Raw genomic sequence first — 12,837 nt, forward strand, 5'->3', positions numbered from 1 at the left:
CTTCACACCCCGGGCGTGCACCGTGAGTGATGCGGATAACAAGTTTGTCACTCCGCTGAAAAGTTTCGAGACTTCCTGGATTGAAACGTGCTGCCTTCAGGTGCTGCTCGGACAAGAGAGTTGTCTATATAATTGTATGTCGGTAAAAGCAGATGTTTGTTTTTCTTTTAAAGGACAAACTAAAACAAACGCACATTGTTCCTTTTAACTTCAACATTTCAAAATCCCCCAAGATACATGTTATACTTTCTGCTAGAATGCAAAATGTGTTGTAGGTTAAATGTGTAATATAGAATACATGAGAAAAGGCAGGTTAAAATACAAACAACACAATAGATAATTAAATTAAAACGCAATATTAATTGTCTCAACATCTTTGATTTAGATGCTATTTTATGACAGTAACGTTCCTCGTGAAACGTTTAAACTGCCTCTATCTCTAAATTAAATATATATCGTAGCCCACAATGAGTAAGATATACCACACAATATTCCAGCAAGGCCGAGATCCTCCTTGTGGCACTGGCACCACGTGGCAAACGTGTGGCAAGCATCAGTCAGGCGGCAGGACTTTGGCAAGTCTGTGGCAGGCGTCAGTCAGATGTCAGGCATGTGGCAAGCAATCGGCACTCGTTCAACACCCGTCAAGAAGCTGCCAAGCTGAACGGGTGGAGCCACATTTCCTGTTAACAGCCAATGTTGTTACGGCTGCAGTAAATCAGTTATATGATTGTAGTATGGATTTTCTTTTCTTCTTCTTTTGTCAATACCAAATAAGTGTACAAATATACTTTTAGTAGACGTATTACTTACAATACTGCTATACTGTAATGAATATTTGTTTTCTTCTACATTTCACTTCATACTATTACACTTATATACTAGAATATGTATACCAGCCCTTTTTATGTTTAACATATCATACTGTTATACCACAATGATGATACTTTACTTTGAGGAGACTGTTGGTCGAAGCATAACACTGGAATAATGTTTCCACCTGGTAAACCTGAACATGCACGCCTCTCTTGAATGTAACAGCGATTATAACTATAGATTATAATTAACTGGAGGATCATATATTTTTTCTACAGGTAGATCTTAAACCATTGAATATAAACAGGGCCCATTGAAATCGGATGGGAAAAAGTAACTCAGCAAAAATGCAAATAAGTCCACCAATGTGTATTCAACAATTGCACATGTGCATTTTCAAAAAGTGTCAATAAGTGACGGCAAAATACATTTAAATACATTTAAATACATTTAAACTAACATGTCCGGGGTGCCAAACGAGTCCCGTTCGCTCGCTGCTGTCCGGACGCCGCCACACGCTTGCCACTGCCGGTAATCGCACTCGATGTCCCCGCCGTGCGCAGAAATACCGAAATAATTCCTACAGCACTTGAATGCAACAAGTATTTGTGGAAGCAGTGAATTAATGTATCACTCTTCTTGAAATCAAGCAACCATCGTTTTCTTTCTGGTTAAATTAGAAAGTCGCTTTCATGTTCCCGTGGTGGGTTCAGGTCCACGCACTCCTCCATCATCCCTCTCATTGACCTTCGGCCTCCATTTAAAAAACACTCCATACCTGCACACGCGCATGTCAGGCAACAGCGCGTGTCCCCACTCTCTTGCTTGTTTTGATTGATTTTATCGCTGCAGAATACTCTTTGGCTCAGCCTTTCCCCGCCCACTTGATTTGTGACACACCAGGTGAACACTTTACTTTTCTGTTTTTAATTTAGCAAAGGAAACATTTGTTTTATTTAACCTTGAACGCTTTTGGTCAGTGATTTTCGTAGGAAGAAAATCAACCCAAACTCAGCTGCGTCCAGATACAAACTCGGTAAGCATCAGGGCTTCCAGTAAAAGTGGCGTGTCTACAGAGGAGAAAGAAGGACAGAGAAGTGTAGGGCCTGGTTTGGATCCCCGCCCTGAACTGAAACATCATTCTTCTCAAAGCTTTCAGTATCATTGATCAGCACTTGGTGCAGGCCCGAGAGCCTCCGATTGGGTGAATAGATGGGAAAGGCTGGGCCGGGGTCATGAAGCTGAAACGCGCCTGATGTGACGTAGCAGGAAACGCATGACGTTGTGTTTGTTGTGTTCACTGCACTCCGGCTTGTGGAATGCATCAGAGTAAACGCCTCGGCTCAGACAGCTCCGTGCAAAGAGAATGACCTGATTTTCTTCTTCTTTGCCACACCCCTCGACCTGCGCGCGAGAGCCCTCCAGTTATGTTGTTGATTTGGATTCACTGGCGCAGACAAACAAACAGTCATGTTCATCGTAGCATTTATGTCTACTCTTGAAATGGTATATATATATACATATTATATATATATATATACACATATACAAATACATATATATACACACATGTATATATACTATATATAGACAGATATATACACACATACAAAATGATATATATATATATATATATATATATATATACGGATAGTAAGACGTCATGACAGCAGCAGGTGAATGGTAAGGAGCTGCATTAGGCACCAGGAAACATCGTTTTTATACTGTAAGATTGTATGAAAGTAGGATAAAGTTGATTTATTTTGTGTATATAGTTAATGTATTAAATAAAAATCAGAAGAAAGGAACGATACGATGTCACGTTATTTTGCGTAAGGAAACTCATTGTGTCTTGTTAATATAAAACTGAATTATTGAAGGTTTTGGTTTGTTGCAAGCTCCTGCAAATTCAGAATAACAGCACGTAGCAGCTGGAATATGAGTCTGAAAAGAAATATGTCTGCATCTCAAGTTTTGCTACACGTATAACAGAAATAAATATATACATATATATATACATACATATATACTAGTGCTGTGAAAAATAACGCGTTAACTCAGTTAATTCAATTACAGGTTTAACTAGTTTTTTTTTTTTTACGCATTTAACGCATGCGCAGAATGAGCTTCCAATCCGTCTGTTGTTGGTGGTCGGGACGAAAAAAAAGTAACTTGCAAAATGAGCTTCCAATACACCACTTCAATCTGAACTCTGTCCGCTCTCATGCAGACGGTCTGTTCATCGGTAATGATCCTTCCGCAGGTTCACCTCCGGAAACCTTGTTACGACTTTTACTTCCTGTAGATTAGGGGTCTCAACACGTCGATCGCGACCTGCCAGTCGATCGCGGCGTAGTGTCTGTAGATCGCATGACATTAAAGAGATTGGCCCGCCCCCTGACATGTTCTCTATAGCACAGGGGTGGCCAACCAGTCAGAGACTAAGAGCCACATTTTTTACTGTGTCACCGCAAAGAGCCACATCAGAGGGCGGCTTTAGCTCAGTGGGGGGGAGGCCGCCCACACACACACACACACACACATCTCAGTTCAACCAAAAGTCCAAACAAAAAAGAATATAAATAAATATAGCGTTTTTCTTTTTACTATTACGTTGCATGGGACTTAGATTCCTTGCCTGGATCCTGCCTTTCTTCAAACTGGCTTAATTCCGTTGTTACCGTGCGAGCAATTCCTTCATGGGTGTCAATCAGAACAGGTGTCCGAAAATCGTCGAAAAATGCGCCATGAATGCTGCATTATATGGCATTATGGGTAATCAAACGCCCAACCAAGTAAAAAGCCAGTCGGAAGATGAGGTTCGATATTCGATGCTTTCCCATGCAACTTTAACAACACCGTGCTGGCTGTGCGGCTGGAAAGCTGAAAGCGTCTAGCTTATGAACTAAGCTAGCCAGTAGTGCGGGCCATCTCAGCGTTCATGCAGCGCGCGTTCATGCAGTGTGTGCACATCTTGTATTCCGTAACGCTCATCTTGCTTGCGCACGGTTCATTACCCTCCATTCGGATCGAGAGTGGTTTCTTCTCCGCTTTGGCCTTTCAAAAAACCCCATGCGCTCCGCGTTTTTCATTGCGTTTTTGACACTTTGACGTAATGAACTGAAGAAACGCAACGACACTTCACAAATACGAAAATGAACAAAAAACAATATGAACGTAGGCGAAGAGCTATGCTGCTCGCGAGTCAGAGATTGGCCACCTGCAGCACGTCTTTGTTCTTTTATTAAACTAAACGTCTGTTGTTGATCGTATCTCCACAGCAGCATGTCATTTCTGTCTCTTCGCGTTGCGTTAACACTTATCGATCTCCGTCTCGCGCGCCACAGAGCTCCGTGCGCGCGCATCGGGACCGAGCAAAAAAAAAGTCACTTGTCCGGGCCGGTGAGGTTTCAGCTTTGCAGCGGTGTCCCCGCCGTCCCTTTCATCACGGCCCAGTTCATGAAGAAAACCCACACAGTCAGTTTGCCTCAGCAGCTGCTAGAGGAAGACTAGAGGCCTTTAGATTGTATCATGGTGGAGTTAATGGTTGACAAACAAGAGAAAATGTTCTGTTTAACCCTCCTGTTACCTTTACATTTACTAACATATTTTACCCTCTGGGTCAATTTGACCCCAGCAATTAAAACCTCCAGAAAATTATTAGAATTAATATTGCTTCCCAAGTTTAAGTGTGAGGTACTTTATGTTTGTTTGTTGACAACCTAAATAGCCCTTTAAATAAATAAAAAAGTTGATATTTCTTATATGTTTGACACAGTGAAAAACAGCCTGGGGTCAAATTGACCCCAAAGAACACCGACATTAAACATTGAATGGGGTCAAATTGACCAGAAAGGTAACAGGAGGGTTAAACATTCTGTTTAGGATGAAGATGTATTAATGTTCCATATGGAAGAAAACTGCTAAATAACTGCTGAGTTGCAGCACCATTGTATAGAAGAATGTATAAATGTATATATCCGTCTTTTGTCATAAATCTCTATGTTCTCACAAAATATACCGAGAATATCGGTAATATGTGATTAATCATGATTAATCCACAAAATCTGTGATTAACCCGATTAAAAATTTTAATCGTTTCACAGCCCTAATATATACATATATACATATATATTATATATATACACATACATATATATATATATATATATATGAGGATTCCAAATATCTTTTGAAAAACACATTTGCTGCATGGACATTCTTCCAGATATATTGAACACAAGGAACGTGCATGCATATTTGAATACAAGTGTACAGTTCAGGGTAACGTGACTGCATGCCGCCTGTCATGTATCGACGTACCGTGTGCAACTGGCTCCTCCGGTAAAAAACTTCTTTCAGTGGGCGTGTGGCGCCCTCTAGTGGCTGCAGGTGCAACATTACATGACAGAGAGGACGTCAAAGCAACACAGTGTGAGAGTGCGCCTATAAACAATAGCATAGCACAGTGCAGAATAGCACTACATTTATTGATTGGGTCTTCTTACACAGGACTTAAGGACAGCAGATGTTACTCATCAGATGAATTGGTGGCACACAAAAATATGTTGCTCGTTAAAAGACCACAGCGATGAACTTTGACATGACAAATACGTCGGCTATATTAAAACGGACATATGATTTCCATTACTCAAGTACTATATTTCACTTTTGATTCAAACAAGTATATCAAAATAGACACAGGTATATTGTTATAAATACACGTTTCAAACTGCATCTCAATTGTTTAGGGGAACAGAACATACCCCATTTCATATCAAACTTATATCGTTATCCAGCACGTATAATCTACAAACTCCACTCCAAAGTTGTTGTGCAATTCTTTGTTTTGTGTGTGTCTAAAATATCTATTAAGGCAACGATAGGACAGCACCACAGATGTAACCGCTGGAGTTACAGGTAGGTAGTATCAAAGGCCACAAACACCCTCCCAAAGACATTACAAATATATAAAAGAGGGAGAACAACTACAGTTTTGGGTCAAAGGTTTCCGGTTATGATCCTGAGCAGAAATAGGAAATTTAAAGAGAGATGGTTAATGATTCATACATCACCAATGATCAGGCCTGGCCCTTAATAATATATAAAAAATAAAAAAACTTTGTTGATTTAATGTAAATATATATATATATATTTTAAAATAAGTTTCATAAATACTTAACACAGCAATATACTTCTTCAGATCTAAAGACATTTGTTCACAGCCTCACACACGTTCTTTGCATAGTTAATTATTGTATAGTAAACGCTTGGCAAGCTCAACCGATGTAAAAGACGGTTTAGTCATTACGTGAGGGGGAAGCTCTGTCATGTGCGAACAGGGCGCAGAATCTACACGCAGATCGCCGACCAGCGCTCTTGGTTCTCCTTTGGGCTCGCCCGCCCGTTTTCATACTTTTCCGATGGCGCTCGCCACCAAGGCTTCTCGCCCGGTGGTGACAAACGCCTGTTGTTTTTCGTAATAGGCGGCCTCGTTGATGAATGTGGGGTAGACGGTGCCCGAGCCTTGGTAGCGGATGGTCTTCCCATCAAACGTCTGGAACATGGGGTCACCGGGGTTCAGCGGCTCCCAGTCACAGTCCTGCAACAACAAGTGTGTGTGTGTGTGTGTGTGTGTGTGTAGGGTAAAACAATACACTCTCACACTGACCAAAAGACGTCTCATTTCCTCTTTCTGCCCGTGGTGGGATAAACAGGCCGCTGAGGTGTTACCTGCAGATTGGGGTGCACCATGGCGATGATGTTTCCGTTGGCATCTCTGGGGTAGTCAACCCTCTCGAGGACCCGGAACACTTCCACCATACAGGGAGGGAACTCCATGCCTGAACAACACGCAGACAACAACACCCCCAGCATGGTGAGCGTCCTGCAACATCCTGTATTCCAGAAACTATTGAGGACACTGACGAATAATGGGAACAAAATGTTTCAACATAATTCCTTCTAGAAATAACAAAGATCATGAAGAGAAAGAAGAAAGAATGTTAAAAATAAAAAACTCAAATAATCAACTTCCTGTCTGCTGTGATTCCCGAGCTAACACTTTGATCTATGATCAACTGATCTGAAGAGAACTCAGGGCCCTAGTCGATGTGTCCTTGAGCAAGACACTTAACCTTGAATTGCTCCCCGTATGATTGTAAGTCGCTTCGGGTCAAGAGCGTCGGCTAAATGAAATGTAATTTAGGTTATATCCGAATAATTTAATAAATAAAAACTAGGGCTGTCAGCGTTAACGCGTTAATCTATGCGATTAATTTGGCCGCGTTAACGCACTAAAATATTGTAACGCAATTAACGCAATTTTTTTATTATTTTTTTTAATATTATTTTTTTAACCGCGGCACGTTTTCTTGACCGTGTTTGTTTTTTTATTTTAAACAAAATAAGGAGAAATAAAAGTCATAAATCAGTTAAGGATGAATCGTGGTTTCCTCCTCCTCCTCCTCTCTCCCCTCCTCCCGTCCTCCCTCTTCCTACAGAGGAACGAAGAACGACGCGGTGTGAACCGACACGCGCGGGAAACAACTCGTCACACGTCCCTTCACCGTCAAAACAACTGTCAGTTGTCTTAAAACACAACGGGGAAAAAACAACCAATGAACACTCAGTAAATCACAGGCGACCTCCCACCTTTAGCAGTAGCTCATAGCAGCCTGTCAGTCAGAGAACGAGAGAACACGCAGCCTCATGATTGAGCTCATTTGAATGTTGATTGTGTTCTGAATGGTTTGTGTGGGTGTCGGAACGTGAAGACTTTTAAAAAAGACTTTTTTTGTAAAATGTATAAATGAGCCCAGCCTCCAGAGGGTTACGTGACATATATTTTGAATGTCAGTCAGTTACCAAGCCACTGGTCTCTGCTGTTTTCTGTTTAAAGATGACAGGACCACAATGGGGTCTTTTTTTTTTATCATCCACGATATTAAATACCTCTGGCACTGTATATATGTAGGCCTTTGAATAAAAACAAAGACCAGTGGAAAGAAACATGTTTCTGTTTTGACTGAAGGATGCCAATTCAGATTCTATAAATATAAAAAACCAATAATAAAACCATCTATGAGGCTATTGCTGTATTTTAAAGTGTGTGTAGTTCATTTCAGATATACATTAAAGCTAACATGTCCTTTCTTTGAGTCCAAGTTATGTTTATTGTTATGCACCTTTCACAGTCAAATAAACAATTCTGAGGTCAAGTCCCGTAAGGTTGTAATTAGGGTTTTATTACATGTGAGGAGTTCATCACTCCTTTATCTCCTTATCTATTCACCTGGAGTATCGGCATTGATCAGCTGTTGGCATATGATCATTTTGTTATCTTAATGCAAGAGGAAGAAGAAGAAAACGGTCTCTCTGTCCAGTCTCAAATCACTGTGTGTGTGTGTTCTTTGGCAGAGATTGGACCTTAGGTAAGTAACTACTAAGCTGCATTGATATGCAAGCGACAGCACACTAAGCGAAAGAAAAAGAGAAAGAAGAAGGACGAGCAGTTTTCTCAGCGGAAGTCATTTCCAACTGTAAGAACAGTTCAATGTCTCTCGGCTAAACTTTCTTCATGCTGCTCGGCTCCTGGACACAGGAACACCGATTCATCAGCGCCCCCCCGCCCAACGACAGAAGATTACCGCACCATTGGCAGCCGGACTCCGACAACAAGCGGGCCATTCAAGGGTCCGGGCCGACAGGAAGCCGGCAGACACGGGAGCGCCACGTCAGAAAAAGGGGAAAAGGAAAGATGGAAAAAAGCAATGCGAACGCTCAGGGGGCGATGAGCCAGATGCAGGTACATTGAGAGATCTGGGTGCAGGTGCATCTGGATGAATCAGACTGGCACCCACGGGCGCTTTGTCACAAATATGTCACTCGTCGAGAGGACATCCTGGCTGACTTGTTTCTTCCCCTTGCAGAACAACGCATGAGTCACAATATGTGTGTTGTCCCGCGTCGGGGCTTTCCCTGCCATCTTTGATCTTAGCCGCCTCTCTTCCCACCGTGCGACGGGTCCCGTTGATGCCGTGAAGAATACCTTCGTTAAACAGCTCGATGAAGTCCAGCGCGTGTTTCAGGAGCACCCTCATGGCCTCGAAGACGTTGCTCCTCAGAACGCCCTGAGGCTGAGGCCCCACTTCCAGACCTGCAGTCAAACAATTAGAACACACATTTATCTTTTCTTCTTCTCGCTGAATGTCAAAGCGGACATCTTTGGGGTTAGGTCTTTTCCGTTTGCCCCCCGGAGGGCCTCGGGGGCTTGAGAGAACTCACCGACGGGGTGCTTGGCGACAGAGCGCGAAGTGGAATATTTCAAAAGGGGATGTTCGTTCAGCAGAACGAGGCAGCTGGCTGGGGCGATGGCTTTCTGCGACACCGAGCCAAACAAACAAAAACAACAACGGAGCAAGTTCTCAGAGAATTACAATAGAAAGGCCGCTGACCACGCAGAGAGATTTGTGATTGTTGTTTCCAGAAATTAACCCAAAGCTCGTGAACTTCAATCTACAGCAGACTGTTTGATCTCGCTGGTTTTGCCTGAGTCCACGCTTTTAGATTTGCGTTTCTTAAAAGTTATACAAATTTTAAAAAGCATTTCTCATGACCTCCGTTGATGACAGTCAGCGAGAGAGTGTTGTTTCTGGCTTCTCTTCTCCTCCCTGGAGTCGCTCTTTGTTTTGAGAGCCGCTTACAGACTTAGTTCAATATGTGAAAGAACTGCCGAGCAAGCCAAATTAATGATCGTCACCAAAAGTTTGGAGTTTAAATAAGCTTAAGCAAACGTTATGTGGATTTACAGGGGTTGAAATATGTGCCGGCCTCTTCTTTTTGTGTATGAAACTAAAATAATAAAAGCGTCCTCTTAGGATGGTTTGAACCTTTAAATGAAGAGACACTGGCGAAGCGGCCCTCTCCGGAGAGACCTCAGAGGAGAACGTTGACTTATTAACACACACACGATGACTTGGAAGTTAGCGGTGCGCAGACACCAGACCACCTTCCCCCTTCAGAAGTTACTAAATGTTTTGTGCGACCTTTGGGGGCAAAGAAGGTCGTCACCTTGATGTAGTTCATCATCTGCAGGTTGAAGTGGTCTGTGGAGCTCTCCAGGATCAGAGTGCAGCCCATGTTGGACGTGGTGTTGTGGAGGTCAAACACCACGTCGTAGGCCTCCGGGCTCCCTTTGGGCCCGAATATCCTGTTGATCTCCTGGGCCCGCTGCACCTCATAGGGCAGGTCATCTCCTCCCGGGGCACTGGGGGGAGGAGGAGGGGGGCAGACAGACACACAAACCATAAGAAAGATGCCAACACATCTGATGTTCTTATCACAGCTTATCAGACACTTCTCCAGAAGGGACTATGAGCTGTGGTGCATGTTAATGATTCACACACGGCTGTCTTCTTGTGTGTCCTACTTAGCCTGCAGCGCTTTCACCCGACTGTCGGCCGCAGTGTGTGTGTGTGTGTGGTGAACGTACGGCTTGTATTTGTCTTAATAATTAACTTGATTCCATCTAATCTTTGATGCAGGAGAATCTTGCTAGCCATGAAGTTGTGTTGTGCCCTGGTTCACATAAGCTGGACTCAGCAGGGACCCCCCCCCCCCCTTCTGAGAGCAGAAATCTGAGCCACTTTCTCCAACGCGTGCATTGCTGCTCTTAAGAACCCCTGAAAGGTTTGTTTTATTAGCCTGGATAAAGTTTCCCCTGCCCTTTTTTCCCCACTTTCTCTTTGTTCTTTTTGAAGCGTTTCAGAACAACCAGTGAGTGGTCCAGGACGTTCTCCAAACTACAGTAGAACAGCACCTCTGCTGCGCATATTGTCTCGCCTCCCTCACATCTGCTCTTTAGACAACAAACATCTGGCGTTGTCCGGACGCCTTTGGCACACGAGCACATTGTGTGAATGACAGCTGCCCCACAGACAATGTGAGGGGAAGGTGAAGGTCTGCCAGTCCGTTTAGGTGGAGGGAAAGGACGCCGTGAGCTGTGGTTCATCTTCTTACACGTTGTCGGAAGAGATACTAAACCCTGAGCCACGAGAAGACCCGTCAGAGATCGTTTTTAAATGTGCTGAACGAGGCAGTGACTGGAACTGTGATCCTGGCTTTTACCATACTTTCAATTTCAAAAAAGGAAAACACTAGAGAACTTGAAAATACTTTAAAGGGAACCATGGGGTAAATAATGGTAGATCAGATAGAGTCCAAATAAAATGATGGCGACAGGCCTCAATAATCTTTGAGGTTGTTATTACATGGCGGTGATTTCTGAGTGGTGTGACCCGATGATATTATCCAATCACATTAGTAAATAGGCTGCTGTGTATTTATGCAGGCGGACAATATGAGCCAGCGTTATATTTTTGCTGCTGCAAGACTATATCTTCTGGTACAACGCACACGAAGAGAGACCAATGCAACAAGAAAAAAATGTAAGAGAAGAAAATCTTCTTTATTCATCTGCAGCTCGGTTGCGTTCCCCCTGCTGGCTGATGGTCAGCTCGAGTCAGGATTGGACACGGATGGTAAGCCCACACACACGTGTAGGATTTCATTCCCATGAGTGTAAATCATGTTGTTTTTTTGGTTAATTCCTCCGTGTTAACCATCTTTTTACATGCACACACAGCCACAGACACACACACACAGACGCACACGCACAAAAACACACACTCAGGGTAGCAGAGGTCATCAGTGATCTCACATTTAGAGTTGTTTCATTCAAAAAGAAAGTACACAATATTATTCAGATACTGTCATATATATATATATATATATATATATATATATATATATATATATGTATGTGCACATGGTTTATTTTTTTATCTTTTTGTTGTCATTAATCAAATTGAGCTCAAACCCCAATCAGTAAAATCCTAATAGTTCAATAAGAACCTGTTTGGTGAGTCCGTGCCAGGACAAAGTTCCTGGCTATACACCTCTGACAGCAGCCAGAAACAACAACAACAACAACCCATCACCCCTGCCGCGTTTACCTGAGGTTCTCCGGGGTGAAGGCTCGGTTCAGGTCCGTGTCCACGTATCTGCTGCACTTCTCCACGGCCTTCGGGTTGGTGATGAACGGCTTGGTCTCGACCCGTTTCCTCTGGATCTCGGCGCCGTTCTTCATCCACAGGTTCACGAGCGTCACGCCTGACATTTCGTTCCCGTGCGTGCCCCCGAAAATAGCCACCCGCCTGGCCTCGGTGACACGCGCGCTGTTGCCGCCGGACGTGGACATGGTTCTGGATCCCAAAGCTGCGCGGAGTCCGACTGGAGACGCGCTGCTGCTCGCTGTCGGGGCAGAGTAAAAGTTGTTCTGCCGGAGCCTCGCAGCCGCACTGTTGAAATGCTGTGTGGCTGCGCGCTTACGTAACGTGCCCGCTGGGATCAGTCCCCGTGCGTAAAACGCGCCCAGTTCGCGCGCGACATCTCGAGTTACGCGCGAAACCTCCCAATTAACACGGTCCTCTCTTTGTTTACCTTTTCATTGGCCAAACCCACTGGAAGGATTAACTAGTCGTTTCCGGCCATGTTCCTACGAGATAAAATAAAATCAACGTTTGTACGCATTGACAAGGCTTTTCTCTTTTTAGCTGGACTTGTCGGGACGCGTTACTTCCGGCCATCGCCTTCAAAATAAAACCCCATTGACGTGTTTAAGAGAAACAAAATGCCAGCGGAAATAATATTCCCCCACACACACACATCCACACTATACATTAGCCTAGGATCGACGATTAACACACGTTGTTCGTAAAACATGACATTAATTATTACACATTGAGTTACACATTACTGTTCCCAGGTTATTGCTCCACTAGCAGCAATCACAAATGCAGAAGTAGATAGATATATACTTTATTAATCCCCAAGGGGAAATTAGTTCTCTGCATTTAACCCATCCTTAGTTATTAAGAAGCAGTGGGCTGCAGTGATGCGCCCGGGAAGCAACTGGGGGTTCAGTGCCTTGCTCAAGGACACTTCGACTTGCAACTAATG

General features: G+C 43.5%; 1 protein-coding gene across 3 annotated transcripts; it reads right to left on the reverse strand.

Annotated features, from left to right (window-relative positions):
- Window positions 1-5,287: 5,287 nt before the first annotated feature.
- aspa (aspartoacylase) lies at window positions 5,288-12,404 on the reverse strand. Of its 3 annotated transcripts, none has more exons than XM_056409907.1 (7): window positions 12,319-12,404; window positions 11,832-12,129; window positions 9,889-10,084; window positions 9,103-9,196; window positions 8,867-8,974; window positions 6,550-6,659; window positions 5,288-6,418 (listed from the first exon to the last, which is right to left on the reverse strand). In XM_056409907.1, the coding sequence occupies exons 2-7, from the start codon at window positions 12,074-12,076 to the stop codon at window positions 6,227-6,229; spliced, it is 945 nt and encodes a 314-aa protein (XP_056265882.1). In that variant the 5' UTR covers window positions 12,077-12,129; window positions 12,319-12,404; the 3' UTR covers window positions 5,288-6,226. The 3 variants fall into 3 exon arrangements, 2 of the variants coding, with proteins under 2 accessions (XP_056265882.1, XP_056265889.1); XM_056409914.1 differs by lacking the exon at window positions 12,319-12,404 and adding an exon at window positions 12,208-12,211; XR_008830978.1 differs by lacking the exon at window positions 5,288-6,418 and having other exon boundaries at window positions 6,575-6,659; window positions 8,471-8,974; window positions 11,832-12,395.
- Between the last annotated feature and the right edge of the window lie 433 nt (window positions 12,405-12,837).

The sequence above is a fragment of the Pseudoliparis swirei genome, chromosome 3, assembly GCF_029220125.1.
Source record: "Pseudoliparis swirei isolate HS2019 ecotype Mariana Trench chromosome 3, NWPU_hadal_v1, whole genome shotgun sequence".
Taxonomy (NCBI): Eukaryota; Metazoa; Chordata; class Actinopteri; order Perciformes; family Liparidae; genus Pseudoliparis; species Pseudoliparis swirei.